This window comes from Andrena cerasifolii, chromosome 12 (genome assembly GCF_050908995.1).
Source record: "Andrena cerasifolii isolate SP2316 chromosome 12, iyAndCera1_principal, whole genome shotgun sequence".
NCBI classification, from domain to species: domain Eukaryota; kingdom Metazoa; phylum Arthropoda; class Insecta; order Hymenoptera; family Andrenidae; genus Andrena; species Andrena cerasifolii.
Genome location: NC_135129.1, coordinates 10,349,404 through 10,372,391, shown reverse-complemented (window position 1 = coordinate 10,372,391; position 22,988 = coordinate 10,349,404). Strand labels below are relative to the sequence as shown.

General features: G+C 48.0%; 2 protein-coding genes across 5 annotated transcripts in view; one reads left to right on the top strand and one right to left on the bottom strand.

Annotated features, from left to right (window-relative positions):
- The window catches only part of Mwh (multiple wing hairs), a 46,621-nt gene extending 28,176 nt beyond the window's left edge, over window positions 1–18,445 (top strand). For both annotated transcript variants that reach the window (XM_076823650.1, XM_076823651.1), the window contains exons 3-6: window positions 3,292–3,521; window positions 13,744–14,035; window positions 15,107–15,325; window positions 15,421–18,445. In XM_076823650.1, the coding sequence (XP_076679765.1) occupies window positions 3,292–3,521; window positions 13,744–14,035; window positions 15,107–15,325; window positions 15,421–17,805 (3,126 nt within the window). In that variant the 3' untranslated portion in view covers window positions 17,806–18,445. The remainder of the gene's footprint in view (window positions 1–3,291; window positions 3,522–13,743; window positions 14,036–15,106; window positions 15,326–15,420) is intronic.
- A 66-nt stretch (window positions 18,446–18,511) lies between these two features.
- Window positions 18,512–22,858, bottom strand: LOC143374995 (sodium-independent sulfate anion transporter). Of its 3 annotated transcripts, none has more exons than XM_076823665.1 (9): window positions 22,589–22,858; window positions 21,623–21,711; window positions 21,231–21,454; window positions 20,881–21,076; window positions 20,572–20,792; window positions 19,923–20,487; window positions 19,613–19,839; window positions 19,366–19,539; window positions 18,512–19,281 (listed from the first exon to the last, which is right to left on the bottom strand). In XM_076823665.1, the coding sequence occupies exons 3-9, from the start codon at window positions 21,438–21,440 to the stop codon at window positions 18,898–18,900; spliced, it is 1,977 nt and encodes a 658-aa protein (XP_076679780.1). In that variant the 5' UTR covers window positions 21,441–21,454; window positions 21,623–21,711; window positions 22,589–22,858; the 3' UTR covers window positions 18,512–18,897. The 3 variants fall into 3 exon arrangements, with proteins under 3 accessions (XP_076679780.1, XP_076679781.1, XP_076679779.1); XM_076823666.1 differs by lacking the exon at window positions 21,623–21,711 and having other exon boundaries at window positions 18,512–19,049; window positions 19,119–19,281; XM_076823664.1 differs by lacking the exon at window positions 21,623–21,711.
- Window positions 22,859–22,988: the final 130 nt, after the last annotated feature.

Sequence of the window (22,988 nt, the reverse complement as noted above, 5' to 3'; positions counted from 1 at the left end):
CCAGAAATGTGTTAAAGGAAGAAGATTACGGGCAGTTGAGCTCGTGGAATCGGCTTGTTTCCTATCATAATCGTGGCAGTTCTAATCTATTTGTCGTAATCGCCGCATTATGCATGCATCCAGGCCCGGCGCGCGTCGTTTTTCATTGCAATTATCGGGCCGACGCTGCAAGGAATTCCGAACGATAATTGATAGGAACGAGACTTTTTCATCCAATTATTCAATACGCCCCTGCGCCCGGCGTTAATTCCTGACTGAGACGCGCGAATCCAGCAGCCAGTTTCTCGGAGCATCGAGCACCGCGAATCTCCTCCAAAGAATTTGCAAATTTATGGCGCGAATAGAAGCCCCGTCCAGAACAGATGAAACGATCCGGCAGATTAACAGTTGGAAGAGCGCGCGCTCCGCTGAGTAATTAATGCGCACGCGCACCGACGGCCCGGTTAATTTATAAAGCGCGAGCCTCCGCGGTGTAGGCACTGTCAACCGTCCGATTATTAGCCCTCCCGCGTGAATCATCGAAACAATCATTCATTTCGCACTTAACCGAGCCGCGGTTTTAATAACCCGACGTGCATTAGCGTGCGCCAAGTCGGATGCATCGAATTCTGCGGCTCGCAATCGCTCGGCCGGCATTTGTACGCGTCGCGGGCCTGCGAGGGAGGTAATTTGTCAGGGGTAATGTGATTGATACCGCGGAGAAGCCACGGTGGAGCGTAAAGCCTCTAATCCTCTGCGCTTACGCTCCACCTAAATTGCAATTATTCAATAACGGCGAGCAACTTCGTTCCGAAGCGTCCGCGCCGTCGGGCAAGAGAAAACTGAGAAATTCCGGTGATTACAAGGGGAAGGTTAATGGAACGAAACGATACATTGGCATTCCCACTCGAATGCGCGTGAAAGTTTGAAAAGCTACTTTTACCCGGGACTCGAACCTAATCGGGGAAAACTCGAGACCACCGCCGCTGGAAATTAGATCAGGCAGTACTCGTAGAATCCCGTCTCTAGATTAGCCTGCGCGATCCTATCGCCCAGAATTATTCAGCCTCTATCGCGGCGCTCCGCTTGATTATTGTCAAACGAACGGCGCGAGCAATGACAAAATGCCGGGCAGTTACGCGAGGCAAGAAAGCGTGACGTTCCCGTATGTAGGTTGCACGTGAGTTTGTTTTGTTTCGCATGAATCCTCGCGCGCGATGCGCATGCGGCCCTCGGCTGGTCGCAGCATCATTTTCGTCGACCGGCTGCCTAATTACCTGCATAATTGCAACGGTTACGACTTAAACCCTCCCCGCTAACGATTTCCTGCCCCGACGGATCCCGTTTCGCGCAATCCCCCTCGAAAAAAAAAAGGAACGACGAGCGATGATTGATCTATGCACACCTCTACTCTACCACGATCGCCATTAGACAATTTACGTACACGATATCGCGCGCGCATCCTGGAAGGGAGCTCTAATTACTTTATACCTTCCGCAACAACGAAAAAAAAACGGCCCGTTACAGGCCTAGGTCCCGTCGTATTCATCAAACGAATGATGGCCCATCAGCGTCCGCCGTTACCGATGAATTAGTCAATGATCGATCGCCGACTGTCAACGACCCCGGGTGCCTCCTGCTACGAGCACCGTCCAGCTTCTTTATCCAGCTCGAGGCTACCGAGCACGGCGCTAGAAACGCGGACCATTTCCCTCGGAAGAACAGGCGCGGGGAAAAAACGCGGAGGTCTTGCGGTCCCGTCTGCTTTTCGCGCGCCGAGCGCAGTGGCGACCACGAAATAGAAACTCGACTTCTCCCCCGGCCCGGGCTAGCCGCCGGTCGACCGCGCTGAGCGAACCGCAATTGACCAGGCGATTTTATTCAGAACCACCCGCGGTATCCTTGATCCAGCGGCTTAGAAAGCTGCCGCGCAACCTTGCGAGTAAACCGATCGCTAAATGATCCCTGGGTTCACTTGGGAGGCGCTCGTGGTCGGGCTGATTAATCGCCGACTGTTGGCGCGAGCGATTTCTTTTCAAACTCTTCGAAACGTAGGAGAGAAGGCTGACGAAACTGCGATCGGCGAAGAGGAAGGTTGTTCCTGGGTTTCGCACCAGGTATTCTTCTAATTACTTACGAGGCGTGACCGCTCCGGTTGCTGCGTTCCCGTAAATACGAGCCGGAGTCGACGAGGTTCAGCGGCGGCGAATTAATTTCCACGATCGATCCGGATTTCAACGGGGAGAGTCAATCCCCGGCGTTACCTGTACGTATCGGCAACCTATGCACCGCCAGGCGATAATCACTGTAATCCTATCGATTTATGCTGGCAAGCGCCGTGAAATTAACTCGGGACCATCCTCCCACTACCAGGCCATGAATATCTCATAGTCCAGCGGCGGCGTAATCGCGCGATTTCGCGACTCGTTCGATGCGGGGCATCCAGGGAATAGTTACTGTTGGAAATTACTCCGGAGAGGTTGGAAATAAATGTCACACTATAAACACAACTATGGTTTATTGTACAGGGTGTCCCACTAAGGAGTGGACAGCGCGATATCTCTTAAAGTATTGTCGATAAAAATATAAAAAAAATAGGCAATTGCATGGTTCGAGGGGGCCCATTTATTAGCGCGAACGAATTTTGTTTTCGATTATTATTTTAAAAGATACGATGGTCAAGTTCGGTTTTTCAGAGAGATGAAATTTAAGAGATATCGCGCTGTCCACTCCTTAGTGGGACACCCTGTATAGATAGACAATACACAGTGTGTCCACGTATTAATGTTAGTTGGTTATATATAAAAGTATACAAGAAAAAAGAGACTTTAAGAGACGGAACGCGATCTGCACGGTTTGGTCACAATTTTCAGACTGGCTACGGTCGTCACCTTATGCCCCGGTCAAGACCCTTCGCCCCTCTTCTCCAGAAAAAGAGAAAGAAACGCAGCCCCTTAGTCCTAACACTGAGACTCGTTGAACTCCAACAGTTACGATATCGCTGAATCAATTTTCGATCTTTCATGCCGCGCGCAAAGCATCCCCGCACCGGGGAGCGCGCGCTCGCTGCGTCCAGTGATCTCGTTTTAATTGGAGACGCCATTGCGTGCGAGCTGCATTATTCATTTCTGTCGACTTCACTTCCCGATGCAGATGTCCTTGTTCGAGAGAGGCTGCGTACACTTTCCTCGAAGCCAGGCGAGGATAAATTGAACGCCGGCGCGTAGCTTCCGGCGAGCCGCAACCGCTCCGCAACGATGCCCAGCGAGACCGGCGAACAATTACGCTACAGCCTCCCGATTCTCTTTGCAGGAGCGACTCAGACCGCCTACGTACAACGCGGAGGACTACGCGATCGCCCTGAGACGATGGGGGAGACGGCCATTAGGCAGCGCTCAGGACTCGCAGGGCACCCTGCCGTCCACCACCAGCTCGAGTTCCGGCTACGCTTCCGGAAGCGGCGAGATGACCTTGAGACAATTCACGTCGGTCAGCGAGCTGCTGAACAAGCTCAGGGCAGACCTCAGGCTGGCCTTCCCAAGGTTCGTACCCTGCACCGTCCGACTTCCTTTCAACAGACTCCGCTGCGACTTCTCCCGTCGCGTTTCGTTTCAATCGAATTCCTCGTTCGCGTTGCGAAATCGGGACCAAACTCGATTGTCCCACTTGGCATATCTCCGACTCGCATCTGCGCTCGGGGAAGTACGAACACGTTCGCGATTAACATCGGTATTCTTAATCGTGTAACTGTAAACGGTGATAATGGCGGCTGCGGAGTTTTCATATGTTCGAAAGGGGGGCCGATTCGGTTTCAAGCGCGCGCACTCTCGATCGGCAACAAGCTTCACTTTCGAACGAAACTCCTCAACGATGCCGAAGACACCCGGAAGAACCTGTACTTGATTATCCGTGAACAATTAGAACAGCCGATAGCTGGACGAGCGCTCTCCCGCTGGAACTAACGACACCTCGAAAGTCCCCGATACTAATCGAACAGGAAGAAGAGGAGGCCCAACTCGCCGGGATGTACAGTTACTTTTTACGCGGGTTTTTACGAGAGAAGGGCCACGCGTGTGGATCTCGTACCGGCTCGTAAAAATTCCTTCTCGATTCGACTCCGGATTAGTCGAGAGCCGTTAAACCTGTCCACGTTCAATGAAAACATTTTGTCCCGTGCGCCCAAAGGATCCTCGAAATGTCAAGCGAATATCGATCCTCTTGCTTTTTCAATATTCGCTGGATTCAAGGAACGCGATCAGCCAGGAAGATGTTATCCTCGACCCCAGCTCGTTTGCCTTTATTAGTTCCTGTCATTGAATTGAACATTTCGGCTGTTCGGTATTCGATTGGATATTAAAACCTTCCTTGCGCCTGACTTTCCGTGTCACAGTAGTTTAAAATGCGATTCCAGCTGAGCAAAATTATTTTTGTCGTTACTTCTTCTAGTATTTTACAATAGCTGCGCGTGTACTTGAATAGTATTCACTCGTTTATTACTGTGAATATTTTTTTCTAGGTATTTATGATTTGTTTTGGCGCGTAAGTAAAAATACAGGTGTTATTATTAAAATTAAAAATATATCGCACAAGTTTGTACATATTTATACCATATGTTTTCAATATATTATCTTTTATCGAGGGAACCTGTATTTCTACTTACCCCAAAAGAATCATAAATAAGTTGAGAAGAAGAGCATTAAAAATAATAAAAGAGTAACTACTATTCAAGTGTACAGGTATATTAAAGGCAAAAGTAGCGACGAAAATAATTTTGCTCAGCTAGAATCGCATTTTCAAGCACTCGTCTGGCTCGATCCCCGCGGTTCCACGATATTTCACTCGACGCGAAGATTAAATTAACTCCTTGACGGCGATAAGGCCCGAGGGACCATCAATCTCCACCTTCGTCGCCGGCAAAAACCATTCTACGTTTCCTGTAATAAGCCCGCTTTTTGCGATATCACTCGTCGCTGTTAGGAGCAACAAAGAAGCCAGCTCCCTCCGCGATCCCGATGCAACGCGAGGATCGTAACGAGATCGGCGCGAGTCGAGCTGCTTCGGGTATCGCGGTCCGGCAAAGGGCAAAATGATAGTCTCGTCCCCGTTAGGCGCCGGAATGATTAAGGATCGGACATAAACGGGAGGATTTGTTCGCGAACGTCGGTGGCTCGCGAGCCTCTCGCAAGATCGACGATGTTTGTCCCGAACTGCCCGAAGCCTGTTCATTCGTATTCATTCATAACGCGCGTAATCACCGCCGTTAGACGCGCGCCTAATTGACCGGACCGATAGAGTTACGATTCCTATGCTCGTCTTGGTCTGGGTCGGTACACCAGCTCGATGATCGAACCGCAAAATTGAATCGCGCAAGCTGCAGCCACTTTGCGAGCCGAAGGATATGTTGTATACCAACGTCGTTTAAATCTATATAAAGTATTAGTCAGCGCGTTAGTTTTCCAGATAGCAATAGTAAGCATCCTGAAGTCCTTCTTTTATCACCTTATCCGTACCCTATTACTCATCCTTGAACCTCGATCTCTATGCCTCATCCCTTAAGGGGGTATACCCGTTTGAACCCTCGGAAAATGTATACATTTTGTGGATTTTTTTACAAGTCAACGGTTTGATGCAGATTTCCCGTTTTTTAACTATGTTTACATAGTATTATGAACTACTTATAAAAAAAGTTTCAGTTAAAAAACTATTGTTTTTCGGAAGTTACGGATACATGTCCGAAAGTCTCTCGATTTTAGACGGCTAAACGGTGGCCCTAAAAACTCGCGCTACGTTCAACCAATTTACTTCAAATTTTGCATGCAGAATCATAATAAGATTCCATATCGTCCAACAAAGGCGATTTTGAAAATTTTGAAAAATAAAGAAATGGTGAGAGATCAAAGGTAAAGTTAAATTTTTCTAAGAGAAAAATCCACCTTTTTCCTTTATAAATAATAAACGGGGAATCGAAATAAAAAAAGCCTTCGTTGGACGATGTGGAATCTTATTATGATTCTGCATGCAAAATTTGAAGTAAATTGGTTGAACGTAGAGCGAGTTTTTAGGGCCACCGTTTAGCCGTCTAAAATCGAGAGACTTTCGGACATGTATCCGTAACTTCCGAAAAACAATAGTTTTTTAACTGAAACTTTTTTTATAAGTAGTTCATAATACTATGTAAACATAGTTAAAAAACGGGAAATCTGCATCAAACCGTTGACTTGTAAAAAAATCCACAAAATGTATACATTTTCCGAGGGTTCAAACGGGTATACCCCCTTAACGACCGTTAAACTCAGGACAACCCCCACTTTTCAGCTTACCGAAAACCGTACATATATATATATATATTACACGCAATTCTTCCAGTCAGAAGCACTTGAGCACTTCAGTCCGAATAGTCTGGACACGAGAATCTAGTTCTGAATCTATAATCTAGTATTTATCTGTAATCGTCTTAGTTTCCGTTATTTGTACAAAGTTATTTAATAAAATAAAAGTAATACGAAAAATACGGAATACAACAGACACACCGAACTAAATTAATCGCCACGGAGGGCGCAATGAGAATCCCTCTTCAATCCGCGTTCTAAGCTACCGAGTAGAATGCCCGACGTTCCCGCCCATCAAACGCGCGCTTATTAAGAGATCGAGCGTATCCCGCGGGACCACCTAGCAGCAACTTTTCCCTCAGATATCGCGTGCACCAAGATTCCTGGTGCACAAGGGGACCTGGACAAAATTCCACCCGCGAACCGCCTCGAATTAATTCCCCTCGTTTACCCTTACTTGATCATAATTTCTCCGGCGCGCATCGCCAGACAATTTCCACCGAACGGCTGCACCGGTGGCGGCGAACGCATAGATGAAAACGATCCTAATCGCGGCGGCAAACGGGGCAGGAGGAAGGGGCGGGAGATGGCGAGGGAACAGCCCCTCGGTGGCGTCCGCGTAGGAAAAGTTCCCCGGCAAAAAGGGCGCATGTGCGCGCCAGCTAGACGGATAACATCTCGCGTTCAACTCCGCTTCCTCGCGCGTTTAACCACCTGACCACGCGACCAGCCGTAATTTGCCATCTCGGGCCTGCGGCCGTTTCTAAAATTAAAGTCCCCGCCTGCCCCGTGGCCGTTTCACCGGGTTACACGCCGCGGAGAGCAGGGGCTCTGAATTAGAAGTCGATCCTCGAGGATGCTAGGCCCCGTTACGCGGTCGGATGATTAAGGACGATGCTTTCTGTCGGGGCTTTTTCCACTGTCCGTGCGTCATGGATTTTCTACCATCGGCGGGATCCTCGAACGGTCGTGCGGACGATTGTCCCACATACGCGGACGAGCCAGCTGGATAAAACCCGTAAGCAACGGCCACGGATAAACGAATACCGATATTACGGATAACTGTACAAGCCTGCCTCTCGACGTGCTCAATCCGCAAATCGATCTGGACGAGGCGCATCCTCGATTCCGAACGATCCAGCCACGTATCACTTCGCCGGCTCTTATTAGAGCGTTTAGATAGGCGCGCTTTTTCCCCGCCTGTGTCCAGCCAGGTGTCGATTTATATCCCAGCTAATAATCGCCTGTCGAGATCGATTACGCGCCCTGCCTCTTGTTCCTTCATCGAAGCCGATCGCGCGTGCTATGTGGAGCACGAAGGATTCTGCGGCGGTTTTGTGTTTATTACTCGGGAATGCTTAGGTGGTGGAAATAATTCGATGGAACTGTAGTTAATAGCGCGATTGGCGGTGTCGATGAGCGCAGCTTTCCAGCAACGAGATTCGAGGAGAGCGAAAGGTACTTTCATCCGGATAAATCGCAGGATTTCATTATCATTTAACTATCGCTAAGATTGGAGGATTGAGGGTAGGCCGTCATTGGAAACTGACGCGTTATTGCAGTGCATTGTACGTTTGCTCACCGACGCAAGAGAGAAAGGGAAGAACTGTAGGTGCGCGGCGAGTCATTAACTTACTTTAATATCACTACTCTTGAGGACCGTAGACGTAGCGCTGACATGATCTTCCTACAAGGCTATAAATGATCGTATAAATTGCTCTGATCTGCTGGCCTTGATTACTTTCAATGCTCCGCAGAGACTTATGCGTTCTAGGCCCTGTTGTATTCCGTATTTTTCGTATTACTTTTATTTCATTAAATAACTTTATACAAATAACGGAAACTAAGACGATTACAGATAAATACTAGATTATAGATTCAGAACTAGATTCTCGTGTCCAGACTATTCGGACTGAAGTGCTCAAGTGCTTCTGACTGGAAGAATTGCGTGTAATATATATATATATGTACGGTTTTCGGTAAGCTGAAAAGTGGGGGTTGTCCTGAGTTTAACGGTCGTTAAGGGATGAGGCATAGAGATCGAGGTTCAAGGATGAGTAATAGGGTACGGATAAGGTCATAAAAGAAGGACTTCAGGATGCTTACTATTGCTATCTGGAAAACTAACGCGCTGACTAATACTTTATGTAGATTTAAATGACGTTGGTATACAACAGCCCCTTATTGTTTCGAGGGTCCCCCAGTACCAGTATTACTCGGTGAACCCGCTTGATCGAGCTATGCATGCGGCGAACCAATACTTTAGCGGCATTGACCAGTTTACTGGCTCCCTGAGTTCGTTTTTGACGTTGCTAAATAGGCATGTTACTCACTTTTGGCAAGACAATTAGTGTATAGTTTATAGTATTTACTCAGTTACGTGTTACCTCCAGAATCTTAACTGATCAGACTCTGTCATTCCTACTGATTACGTATAGTTCGTATGCTATGGGTATTCCCGTTTATTAATAAATAATAATAATAATTAACGCCTGTTAACTCGGCGTTTAATTAGGCATTCGCGTATCGTTCTAATTAAACGAGGACTCGCGGGGAGACGAGTCCTTCCGAGAATTGAAAACGAGTGACGGAAAGCTCGTGAAAGGAGCGTGTGATTTGCACCGACACCTCGGCCTCAAAGGACTCGCGTGCCCTGGCTATTGTCATGCGAATCAGGCGCCGTTTTCATTGATATTCCCTGCCGCTGGTGTCTTCGCGTCGATCCTTTAAAACTCTTTTCCCCGCATGAATGGCTGGCTGAAAGGATTTCTCTGCCCATTCATGAAAGCCCGACGTTTCTGCGCGCACCGGACGACCGGCGACGCTGCGAATGAAAGCTCGTGCCCCGAGTCGGACACCGGGAATCGCAAGTGGAAACGAGGATACGGAACGGTGAACGCTCGCGGTGCGATCGAAGTTAAAGCGAACCTTGAACCACGCGATTGCTCGGCCGACGGTGGAAAAACGCGCTCGTGAAATCCGCGCGATGCGCTTTATACGGAGCCCCGAGCCGCTTCCCCCTTTTTCTTTTTCCACGCGGAGGAATATCAACCGCGCCGAAGAAACCTCGACCGGCCACCGAACCCGCGATACCCCGCGATGCTTCCGCTTCGCGTAACAGCGAATGCGTAACTGCTTCCTACTTAATGGAAACCAAGGAAGTCTATTTTTTTTTTTTCACGCGATATCAGATCCCGTTTCTGCCGCTTACGCGGCCCGGGTAATGCATCGGTTCCACGGGCATGCACGCGTTCCTGGTCCTTGCAGCGATGGAGATCGCGCATCCCCGAGTGCCCTGCTCCACGATTTACCTGTTCCAGCGAGCTTCGATTCGCTATTAGCAGCGTCTATTAGAAAGCGAGATAGAGCTCCTTGATGACAGATAATCGCGGAGTAGTCGTCGATTGTTTTTGCAGCCCTCAGGATGCGGAACGTTGTCCGCGAGATAAATTAATGGTGCTTGCGTAATTATCTTTGGGACAGATGAGGTTCAGTGGTTTCGTTTAAGGGTACCTTCGCATTCCAATTTCCAAAAATCTATTTTTTATATATATTGGTGGTACAGCGTCTGAAGAATGCTGGGTTTAAATTTCGCGTCAAAATTCGTAAAGATGTAGAGTCTATAGGTGTAAAAGTGACCCGTTCGTGTCTCTAGAGCAGTTAAACTTTAAACGCATTTTTTTTAAAACTGTGCAAGTCCTTACAGAATAAATAATGAATCAATTTCAAACATTCTTGCAGGCTTTCGTTCGTTACTAAATTCTCCGTGGAATCATCTAACAAGGGAAGATCCCGAAGCCGAAAGTTCCAAAAAATCTGAAACTTTGTGAAAATGTAGGGGATTTCCTCCTGATTACAACGTAATTTTTCTTTGCTTCCTAAATTCACTAGAAGAGGGTTAAATTAACCCCTGAAAATTCGGCTATTTCTCGATTTTGTGTTATAACTCCCGAACTGTAAGAGATGGAAAAAAAGTTTCACGAGAAAAGTTACTTCTTTTAATTAGATCTATCATTTGGTAAAAAATTATTTTACACTTCGCGACTTACAGCACAAATTCGGGAAGTAACCGGATTTTCAGGGGTCAATTACACCCCCTTAGAGTGAATTTGGGGAGCAAACAAAAATTGCGTTTTGTAATCAGGAGGAAATTCCCTGCGTATCCACAAAGTTTCAGAATTGTTTGAATTTTCAAGCTCGGAATATTCCCCAATCGTTTTCTTTTTATAAACATTCTCGTGCGTAAAATTCCCCATTTCTTCGATGCTTGTGGTTGAAGCGTCCGCCGATACACGAAATTAAAATATTTTACTACGACCGTTATGAGGCGTTAAAAATTCCGCAGACGAGGAACTTTTCTTGCATCACCCGGAGAGTCACAGCCACCAACAGTCAGCAGTATTAGATAAAATAATTTTTTTTCATCACCTTTAAAGATGCACAAACACAGCACAAAAGGTTTGTTGACCCTACGACGTTTAGAAGAGTGCTGAATATTTCACGGATCCCCGGTGTGCACGACCTTTATGCGGCATATGGAAATAACGACGATCTATCGCGGCAGGAACACGACGTCTTTTTACACTCCAGCGGATGCCCCGTCATCTATCCCCTCTGTGAGTTCGTCCATCCTTGAAACAGATTCCCGTGGAACATTCGCGCGCCGTTTTACATTGCTTCCAACGGATCGATTGTCGCTGGATGAAAACTCGCGTGCCTAATCCTTGCTCCCTGAAAATGTTTGGAAACGCGGGTTGCGTAACGCGCGTTTTAAAAGGCGCAGGGGCGAGAGCGTCGCAGGAAAAGAGAAACGTCCGCGGCCCCCGCCTCGGAGTCCTTTCGTTTTCTTCTGTTTCGGTGTCGTTCGTCTTGTTGAAATTTTAGGGTGCGCCCCTCGTAAGGAGCGGTTGATATTCAAGCCGCGTCTGCCGAAGGCATTCTTACGTGCACGCCGTCGCGTCGTCTGCATAATGCGGGGTGTAATATAATGCACCCATTGCCGGTCGAAGGCTCGCATGACGTCTCCAGGAAAGCATGTTTTCGATAGCGGAGCCGTTCTCCTTGGAACGAATTCCTCTTTGTCCCCTTTCAGGCCGGAGCACGCGAGGACTTCTTCATCGCGAATACATTACCCGCAGGGCTGCCCGGCGAAATCCTCGGGGGCCCTTGGATAGGAGAGATAGTCCTTTAAGGGCAGGCGCGGGTTTCGTTGAATTTTATTGGGAACGAAGGAGAGGCGTACTCGGCTGCGACGGTTTAAGTGCGTCCGCAGGGTGGTCCATGGTGGCGCGTCTCGCTCTTTACGCCTGTTATTCGCCATCATTCTCTCGTCCACGCACGGGGCTTTCGTTTTCTCCGGGTGTCCGAGAGGGGAGGCCAGTATTTTTAAGGCCCGCTCCAACAAAGGCGATCTACCGTGTTCGCGGCGTGAATCGTAATACCCCGGTGTATCTTGCCCACGTACTCGTACACGCGTGCGAGTATCGCGATACCTCGCACGGTATGCATAATACGCCCGGTAACATAATGCATCTATTGTTAGAAGGGAACTCTCTCTTTCTCTCTCCCGTTCGGCAGCGGGTATATAGGCGACGGGCATGCGGCCGCAGTACATAGAGAACGTTTTAATACTCATTTGCATGCATTGAAACCGCGTGCACGGCGCTTATACACGGTGTTTATAGAGTCACCGTCCAGGGCCCTGGAGAGTGTAGAGTCTAGACGGACGTCTCTGTGAATGGCAGTCCTTCCTTTTCATTCTTCCTCCTTTCCCGCCGTGTTTTTCCAAAGCCCCGGCTAGCGTGCTGCAAATGATTTACGGTTGTTTGTTAATCTGTATTCAAGCCTCGGAATTTCCACCGCGGTAATTACACCTCCGTCGACTCTCGAATGAAAGGCAACGTCTTTTTCTAGCGTCTCTATCATCGCCTCTGAGAGCCGGGAACGAATAGAGGAATTTTAGGGGGATCTTCGGAGGGCTGATAAAATAATAACGAAGTTGCTTGAAAGGCACGTGGGCGGACGGTGTCGAATTATCGTCCGCTCGTGTCCTCACTGTTTCCCGTATCGCGCGCGATATTTCATTCGTCGCGACAGTGTCATCCGTCGCTCTGGGTTAGAGTTTCACTTTATCTTCGCTGTTGCGCGCGGGACTTGATAGCGCGGTGGGTACATTGATAAACCGAGCTGGCCTTCCAGAAGGCGAATTCTCGAACGGTTTTACAAGCGTCCCGGGGGACGTGACACGGTTACATAAGAAAACGGGAGCCGCTAGAAAGCGACAAAAGCCTTGGTTGCGAGAGGATTTCTCACGGCTCCGGGCAGAGTCTGCTGCAAGGTGCGCGGAGCTGGGTGCATCATGCTACACGTGTTTCAGCCGTATAATTAAGGGAACTAACGTGACACGGCCAAAGATAGATCTCGCCCATTACGACAGAATTATTCCGCGGGAGACGCAGCCCCTGCAGCTTCGAAACAAACTGCTCCGTGGATCTGTCACTGTTTGACAGTCATAACATCTATTTCCTCGTGGCTGCAGCTGTCTACCTTAAGGCCGTCACACGCGTACCCGACGGCACGGAACCGTTCCCAGGGGAAACTATGCTGCTCCTCTCTTGGCAGATCGATCGGCGGGCATATCTGATAAGGTGATATCTGATAAAGCGATATCTGAACGAGCCACCTGAAAGGACAATGAGGCGTGAGATATCGACAACGACACCGGCTGACATTCGAAACTTACGATAAATGAAAATCGATCGTCGGCGTCGCGTAACGCGCTGGACGGTGGGATTCTTTCCGCGCTAATGTCGAGGAATATGATCCCACCGAGCTTGTATTGACACAGGCTGTCGCTGCTCCCGGGATTTATGCTTTAATAATGATGTTTCAGTAACTGGACAAGTGTGTAATTTAATTGAAGTGTACTTTCTTGCCCCCGCCCCCCTCTACCTCCTCTTCCTCCACCCCCCCCCCCTCATCGCGGTAACTTCATTAATAGTTATCGGGTTCTTGTACCGTCACTCTTATAATCACTCCGTTGACAAGCTCAAAGGAGCTTGCTTGCTGGTTTTATAGGCGCGCCTATAGAACCGGATTGCTTTTTCTCTTAATCCCAAGGTCCCATAATTATGTAATTACACTTTTTACTCTCTGTCAGCGGTTCAATGTCTGCTACGGTCTCGCTCGCCTTCGAAGGCTACGCTACGCCCGTACCTTCAGCAGGTACTTCCGGTCCACCTGTCCGCAATTATGCAAACCGAGTCAACGACACGACACTTTACGAACAACAAGCCTCTGCCCTCCAAAGTCTCGGCAAAGGAACTCATTAAGGCATTTGCGAGGAAGCTATCGTAGAGCTCGAGCCCGTCTCTGTGAATGGAGAAGCTCAGAGCGCCCAGATTTCTTCAAGTGGATAATTAAAATTATTTTGCAGCTTCGTTCAGGAGTTCGCCTCGCCGCCGGCCGACGGGATCACCCTGCTTTTGGAGACCCTTCGCGGCGTTCAGCTGGCCCAAAGCTCACCACCCTCGTCTGGCCACACCGGGCCGAGAGTTGGCACTAGAAGAGCGGCTCTGGACGAGCTGGGATGCGTCGAGTGTCTGGCCGCCTGCGCCGAGCGATGCACCGACGCGCCGAGGCTCCTGGTGCAAGCTCAACCCGGTCTTCTCGCGCTGGCAGTATGCCTGACCAGTAGCTTGAACCGGTCCCGGGTTCTAGCTCTCCAGGTAACAATCGTCGCTTCCGTTCCGAGTGCCACGGTACTGTTAATCAAAAAAGAAGCTCGACCGAGAATGGTACGATCGGGTCCGTCGCGTGTCCCTCGCCCAGCGAAAGCTCCGCGCTGTTTCCGTTGTCGCCTTATCGCAATTTTATCGCTCGCTTATTAATATTAATGGTCCTGGAGATGGGTGCCCGCGTCCAACCAGAAACCCGCTCCAGTGCGTATTTTATTTTAGTCCTACGAGCAGAAACACTGTACACAAGTGCACAGGTGGTCGCATCTGCTTACGCTGCGAGCGTCTTATCGCGTCGCTGTCGTTTCCTTATTACTCGTAATAATATCGACATCCCTACAAGTGGGCGTCCCGTGCTCAATCAGACATCCGCGCGGACGCGTGTTCCGCGCGTAGCGTAAGAATCGCGGCTGGATCGGGCGTGTTCGCAAAGCTCCAGCAGAGACGGGTAATTGGAACGTATGGGCGGGAATAATTGGCCAAGTCGAGGAGGATAGTGGGTCAGGCTGGATGCATTTCGCGAGCCGCCTGCTGCTTACGCCTCTGACCCATTCGGATAGTCGTAAACCCGCGTTTTCAGCAAACACGTCCAGCGCCACGGGCCCGGGGCCCCGTTATTTCGAGAGTGGCCGTCCTCGGAACCAGTTTTTATCCTCTATCCGAACGTTACTCGGCTTCATTTGCAAGCTAGCCCCACCTGGCCCGCCTTTTGTTTCCTGCGGCCGAGGAAGTGCAGCTTGGCAAGCATCGCGGCTACGATCAGATGTTGACTAACCGAACTGGATAATTACTTGCACGGCGCGTGATCACAGAGAAGCAGCGCTGCAAGAATATAATGAGAATAAAACAGATTATCTTGCCTCGCCAGCGAAAGAACTGTCGACGGCCCTTAGTTGCCAGCGAGGCTGCCGTGAAAAAGCCCCATTCCCATTTTCGTAACGCGTACCGATTAATTACGCGCCGTTTCCAGCCGATGCGCACACAGAAACGTGGCACGCGAGAGGAATCCATTCTAAATCCAGCAATTTCCTTGGAACTCTCGCTTCTTTCTCTGCTTTCCAGCTGCTGACCAAGGTCTGCCAAGCCCCAGGTGGCCACGCGGCCGTGTCGGAGGCGGTTTCCACTTTGAGACTCAAGTACGGCGAAGGTGGACGGTTCCGGTTCCTGGCTGGCGCGCTTCTGGCTCCCCGAGCGGCGATCGCGCTCAGAGTCGCGGGAGTCTCGTTCCTGAACGCCTTCCTGAAATCCGCCCCGCGGACGCAGACTAGACTGTACATTCAGGTAAGCTGTCCGTTTGGGGGAGTGCGACGGTTTGGTTGAACCAAGAGCGCTGTCCGACGCTGGTAACACGGAGCCGCCGGTTGTCTGTTCCGCAGGCCGAAGCCTGCGAAGCTGGACTAGAGCCGCAGGTCCTTCAAGAATGGCTGAAAGAGTTGGACGGCAGGGAGGAGGACGCCCTGCACGATCTTCTGCACAAGGAGGTTCAGAAATGGATGCACAACTGCGTCGACGTGGACGCCCTGCAGCGAAGGGTCGTGCGTGCCGAGGATACCTGTAGAATCCTCAGCAAAAAGGTATCGTCGCTGCAGGCACAGCTCCAACAGCTTCAAGTGGAGAAGCTGAACAATTACAACCTGGAGGATCGCGAGAAGGTGACGGTGCTCGGCGCCAAGCAGTCGCCGAAGGTCTCCTCGAACGCCGAGGACGAGGGGATCAGCTCGTCGGAGAGGTCGAGCAGCCCGGAGAACACCAAGCACCAGATGCGGACCAGCCACGGGAAGATGAACGCGTCGCCGGACAACGATCAGGAGACGACGATAGACGACGTGATCGAGGAGCTAAGGATCATCGTGAAGGACGCTGAAGAGGAGTTCGACGACAAGAATCACGAACAGAGTCGGATGGATCGCACGGTGAAGCAGGATCTCTCCTGTGACGATCATCCCTCGAAATCCAAGGTGTACAGAAGCAATTCAAACATCTCCTTAAACAATTCCGACACCTATTTGCTGGACAAAGTGCTGAAGAGAGACCATCAACCCGACGGCAAGGTTACAAAGTCGAACCCAGGCTCGAATGTGTCTCAGAGCATGATAAAAGGTGAACAGGTGACCTACTTCGGCAACGATCGAGATTTCGGTACGGGCTCCAGTGGCGCCAGGCGCGTGAACTCTGAAACGCGGAGGATCTCGAAATCCTCGGTGGAGGGCAGCGTGAAGATCGTCATAAAGGGGCCCGACGTAGAAGACGCGATAGTACCAACCATTCTGCACCCTCAACCACCCAGGAGGTCGCCTCCGTGTTTGTCGGCGATCATGGCGGTGAGGCACGGCGATTTCGTCGACCACGAGGAGACCTACAACTCCCACGACGAAGAGATCGAGGAGGAAACCCTGGGCGACGGCAGCGATTCTCTTTTGAGCGCCTCTCGGCTGAAGTACAACGGGAAGAATCCCGCGTTCGAGGTGCAGATGAGGAGTACCGGCCCGGTGAATCACTTTCAGAAGCAGTCGAGGGAGGGAATGGAGAACGAGAGCGAGGGTAAGCTGAAGAAGAGCTTCGACGATCTTCGACACTTCAGTGAAAGCGAGGTGAAGGACAAGAAGACGATTAGAAGTTTCGAGAGCTCGTGCGGGCTGAAGAGCAGAGCCGCGAGCAGGCAGGCGGACGGGTTCGTTCAAAGGCACGGCTCCAAGTACAGGAGCGAAGTGGAGAAAAGGAAGCTCCTTCGCAGGTCCACGAGTCACGATTACCTCGAGTCGAGCGCTTCGAGTCCGCGATCCAGAAGATCCGCGAGAAGCAGGGTGGAGAGCCACATCCGGAAGTTCGAGAGCTTGAACTCCTTCGACGAGCATCGAAGTCTTCAGAGTTACGGGAGGCCGGGCAGCTCCGAGAACCTGAACAAACAGGAGCAAGAATTCTTCAGCGATGAGAACCCCAGGGCCAGAATGCGCAGGTCAGAGTCCTTCCACCATGTCTCTCACGTCGCCAAGAAGGACCAGTGCTCCTCCAGAGGGGGCAGCGACAGCGGGCTGTTTTACGTGACGGATTTCAACCTGGAACCGCTGGTAACCCGGGAGCCAAGGTCCATCGAGGCCCCGAAGTCGCCCAGTCTGCTGACCAAGTCTCTGGACAGGATCGACGAGGGTCTGGACTCGATGATCGACATTGTCATCACGGAAGAGAAGAGCCAGTGGAGCTCGACCAAGTACCAGTCGAAGACAAAGAAGTCGCGGGAAGACAGGCAGCTGATCAGGTCGAAATCCAGCAGAATAGAAGACACCAAGAGTTGCTACGAGTTGGAGACGAATGGGAGGGCAGAGGAGTCAATGAACAAACATTTGAAGAACGATGAATTCTACTCCGGGCACGTGAACAACAAGCAATTGAGGAGCGACGAGCTGTACGAGGAGCAGAGGAACCGCGAATGGAATTGCCAAAACGAATTGAATACGGCTAAGAAGAACGACGACTTCGAGTTCGATTGCACGCCCATGATACTGACGAAGAACGGCGTTAGGCACAACTCGTTCTGCCAGAACGAGAATGTCGGTGGTAGGTTCTCGAATAGGTCGAAGGACTCCGGGATCTTCGCTGGGCGAACTTACGACACGTTCGGTCTTGGGAAGCACCGATTCAACGCTGGCAAGTATACGGGGAATCAGCCAGTCAAAGAGAGCCCGATTGGTAGGAGGAACACGACCTCGTCCGCGAATGGAAATCGCGGGAAAGTCACCGATATCGTTTCAGGGCTGTATTAAATGTAATCGTGTGTTTTTATAGATTTCTGTAATTCCGGAGTGCGTATCGCGGATTATTGTATTATGGAGTATTTTTGTGCACGCTTTAATTACGGAATAGTTGGTAAGCAACGTTCGTACTATTCTTTGTAGGTGTTTGTGCGCAGATATTCGGTGCAAGAAAACATCGGAATTAAAGTTCGTAGTACGTATTGGAAATTAAGCGGACGCATTGTTCCAGTGCGATACTTATAAGTATTACCGGGAATGTTGAAGATCTAATTTATATTGTAATTAATACTGTTGATAATTGGGGTAAACACGTACCCGTTACGAAGATAGGTATTCTGGTGATGGAGCGTTACACGTTTTTCATTGATCGTGCAATATATTCTTCACTACAAGTATTTACATATCTGTAATTATAAAACTTTAAAGACAAGACTGTAATTTATAAATGTTTAAATAAGAGTGTATATATCGTCGGAAGAATAAGAGTAAAAATAATCGAAACCATTAAGATCGCGATAACGTAAAAGTTTCGTGTGTGTGTGCGTGCGTGTGGTTCGCTACCATTGTACATGAGAGCTTTCTTTTAACTTATTATCTTTGGTTTACTTATGCTAGCACGAAACTGTAATAAAACTTTTGCCTTTCAGAACACGAGTGCCTTTTCCCTCGGGGTTGAAACTGGAAAGTGACGTTCGTAAATAATAGCGCGAGGTGATTTTAAAGTACATCATATCGTTTATTTCTGATTGGTACAACAAACATAAAAAAAAAAAACAAGAGATACAACAATATGCTTCATTTATGTACACGAAGATATATGTATTTACATATTTATTATTATAAAATCTGTCATATATACTTAACTTTTTTTTCATCGCGTTATACGGTTTGTGATTTTACTAACAACTCGCACTTAATAAATAGTTGTCATTTTAACGTTGCGAACATTAAGTTACTTAATACTGAGACTCAAAGGATAATGTTCTACAAAGTTGCGCAAACGAAGTGCACGAGTGCAGTTCAGTTTCAGGAAACCAGAGCAAGAGAAACTAAGAACCTCGCGGTGAAACGGAAAATCAGGCGTAATTACCTTTAATCTCTCTAACTAGCTGTGGCGTGTAACAAAGTGGTCGTAACTTCGCTAAGTTCGTGGCAGGAGCGTCCATTTCGATGAATCACTTCAGGGCTACTTAACATCAACGGATCGTGCGATTTGTCGCGTGCTATTTCCAACAACTGTTGCGATGTTTTGTCTGAAAATGTAAAGCAGAAGTATGCGCTTAATAATTTGCATATGCCAAGTAATCTGTTTGTATTACAACCTTGATGCGTTGATAATAAGTACGACAGCTCTTCTTGCGTTGAGATGTATTGGAGCTCTTCCCCGCAAGCACCTTTCAGCACAGCCACCACGTCCGATCGCGGATTATAAAAATATAAACCTTGTTTTCGATTGTTAAATTCATTTATCAACGTTGCTATCCCCTATAACGAGAAGACACGGTGCGATTATCGTATAATCTTTGCCGACAAAATGCAAGCATATGTACTTAGTACCCAAGTATTTACTTTTGCAGCGGTGAAATCTGCCCCCAGGATATATCTACAATCGACTACAACCGGAACTTGACTAGAACCCTGCTTTATTCCGGCATTGCCCACGGACTTTTTAATGAAATCTATAGCAGGGAAGTAGAGACTGTTCCCTGGCGTGACTAATAGATAGTCAGCCCCAGAAGTGGTCTAAAATGTTCAAGATGCACGTTTATCGAAAGTTACAAGATTAGACAGAGAATCACTTTAACTTGCTACTCACTGTACATTTATCGACGTGTATCGTAGGACGTGCAGACGGATATAACAAGAACACGAGATTCGTTCCTACGCCTAACAAGATTCCATACTCCACTCCAGTGATAAGGCAAAACGAGAATGTGACAAACATTGGAATCAAATCTTTCTTACTAGTTTTCCATATGAGCTTCACAACTTGATATTCGATCATATATATGACTGCGCAGATGATCACCGCTGATAGGGAAGCTAAAAGAACAAGAAAGGAGGAAGCTTAGACACGTTACTTTGATACGCTAGACACGAGCGAAGAGAAGGCGAGTGAGCATTACCCTTTGGTATAAAGTAGAAGTACGGCGTCAGCAGGCTCAGCGCCAGTAATATTAATATTCCCGTGTACAAACCACCCATTTGTGTTTTTACACCGCTGGCATGATTCACGGCGGACCTACTGAAGGAGCCAGTAACAGGCATTGCACTTGCGCAAGACCCAAGAACATTGCAAATTCCTAAAGTAATTAGTTCCTGAGTGGCGTCTATTTTCTCTCCGTTTGCAAATGCCTTAGCAATCGCTACATTCCCAAGAACTCCAATTATGGGTACTAATGCTATAGATGCTCCCATCTCTGAACACATTTCAGCAAAACTAAGCGTCTCGTTCTTGATTCGAGTGTGGAACGGAGGTAAACCAAAAGGTGGAAGACCGGATCTCACTGGGCCAGTAAGAACGAACGGGGAACCAAATTCGACGGAGTTAAGCTTATAGGCAATAGCCGAGCACACGATGACAATGATAGCGTTACGAGCTGTTGACACTAGCCATATCACCTTTGTTAGTACTCTCTGACATGTGTTCGGCTTCTCATTGTTGGCATCGAACTTAATATCTTTCATTTTCTACATAATCAAAAGAACATACTTCAATTTCACAATCGACCAATTGTAGCCGCAAAATAATTTTAATTTTCCACTGTTTATTACCCTGAACATTAACAAAATAGCAATGCAAGAAAAGCTCATCGCAGTATCCCACAGGCTAGTCTTATGAATGTTTTTCACCACCTTAGTCAATGTATCTAAGAATCCTTGAGAGGAAATCTTTAAACCTAACAGACCCTTCAGCTGAGAAACGACAATTATAACAGACGTTGCAGAGGTAAAGCCAACTGTAACTGGGATAGATATAAAGTCTATAAGTACTCCTGCAAAATAATTTTAGAGCTGAGACAAGTGGCAGTTGGGAAGGGTGTGTGCTGTAGTTCAAAATTTCAACTGATATGCTATCGTTACCCAAACGCAAGAAAGCCATCAACAATTGCATGCAACCACAAAGAAATGCAAGTAGTATTGCAAAGTCTGCATTTCTACCCTGTACATATTCATGAGTCATCAGTGCCATAAGTGCAGTTGGTCCAATTGTGATATCTTTACACGAACCAAATATTATGTATACCATAGCTCCCATAAATGCAGAATAGAGACCATACTGTAGAACACATTTCGGTGTTTTAAATATCTCAAGTGTGTTTACACAGTTCTGAATTAGATAAGTGTGCAGAGATTGCAAAGAATACTATCATATCAAATGTGATTTGATAATCACGGAATTACGTAGAACTTTTAATAGAATATCTTTCCACCTGCGGTTCCAGCCCTGCCAGCGTCGCATAAGCGAGTCCTTGCGGCATTACAGTCAGCCCAACAGTAATACCAGCGATAGCATCGCTTAACAACTTTTCCGAGTTGTATTTCGGTAACCAGTTAATGATCGGTACTCGTCTCCGAAAGAATTTATTTAGCTGGCTACCTTTCGGTTGCCATTTCCGCCGGTCGATCATCTCGAAGGCCATCGTAAGTTACGTACCTTCGGCAAAAAAAGTATAACACCTGATACGGTAACACTTTGCGTTTCCAATTCCTTGTCAGTTTAAAAAATAATTATTTACTATCTATATAGTTGAGTTCGTTTATTTACTTTATCACGAAGCAATGAGTAGGGTAACTGTCTGTTAAAAGCGCGAAATATTTTTACCTGTGAAAGTTGAAACTTTCACCGATGGGCGCCGCAGCTTCCCTCCCGAGCGCAAGTATTCTTCAATTACGTCTCCGTTACGGTATCATCTATCGCGATATTATGAATAAAAGGCGAGAAATAAGACGATTGTCTAAATTCTAAATCAACGGTATACACGTTTCACGAAATAGTAACGAACTGAAAGAGATCGAAGGCTTTCCGGCTGCTTATATACCCCGGCGGAACGCGAAATTTGTCTTACGTTACGGTGTAGGAAAAGTCGCCGGCCAGCCTTCACAGTTTTTACACGAATCGCGAACAATACGAATTCGTCGCGAACGTGAATTAAGAACGTATGTACTAGTTGATGCACGCACGTATGTATTAATAGTTGATAATGTGAATCGTCGGCGAAAACAAGTTTATCGTTCTCGATACGGAGGCGAAATAATCGCTCAAAATACTACGCACGGAAGCGATACGAATTTTCGACACTAATTAACTATTGCTACACTCTAATCCTAATCTTCGACAGTGGCAGAGTTTCAATCGTAACTCGCTCGTCAGCACAGTATAATTAAGGCACAAAATTCAAGATAAATTTCACCCGGCGTTTAAGGCTACGGCGATCGAAGGCGAATCTTTTTTGTCTCTTTACGAGTCACTGAACACTCGGCCTGTCCACGAGTATATACTATGTTTCACAACATCCTTCGATCGCCGTTTATCTCGATCAACTTTATTTAAAGGGCCATAGCTACTTGACCCTTTTCATAGGCAATTATCGCGCGTGCACTAAAAAAACCGTTACGAGGCCAGATGCACAAGAATTTTACAGCTACTTATGCAGCGGCAAAGCGCCAGCCTCTGTCACTAAGTAGCAAACTTGTTGATAGGGAATTAAGTACGGGACCATTTTATAGTGGACCATGATATAGTCGAGATAAGATGCACGTTCTACGTGTACATTATCAGTGAACATACCGTCAATTGTCTTTACGAGTTTCACTCGTACGTGTCATTTTCTTTACGCAGATATCGATCGCATACACGAGCTGGCCATAACCAAACGTTGCGAGCGCCGACATACTAATCGTACTCCCCTCCAGCGAATCAGCTAAAAAATCCGGACTTGAACTCGATCGCACGAACGACTTTAATATCCGCAAAAGAGTACGAATAGAAGAAATACACGCGCCGTCCACGATCTCGCCATAAACTGAACTTAGGAACCGACATTTCGTTTCGGCTGGTTTTCCGGAGAAAGTGCAGTTCCCGCGTCTCTCCATAGAGGGGCTGCATTTGCGGTGCAGTCGGTAATTTAGAACGAGCAAATCTGGTTTGTCGTTTAGTCGGGCAACAGCCAATAGATTCGCGGCGTTTC

Excerpts from the sequence above, each read along its gene's own strand:
- LOC143374995 (XM_076823665.1), bottom strand. The coding sequence starts at position 21,440 with ATGGCCTTCGAGATGATCGACCGGCGGAAATGGCAACCGAAAGGTAGC. Across the intron at positions 21,077-21,230 it reads TGGCAGGGCTGGAACCGCAG|TATGGTCTCTATTCTGCATT; the intron begins GTGGAAAGATAT and ends TGTGTTCTACAG. Across the intron at positions 19,282-19,365 it reads CAGATTTCACCGCTGCAAAA|GGGATAGCAACGTTGATAAA; the intron begins GTAAATACTTGG and ends TTCTCGTTATAG.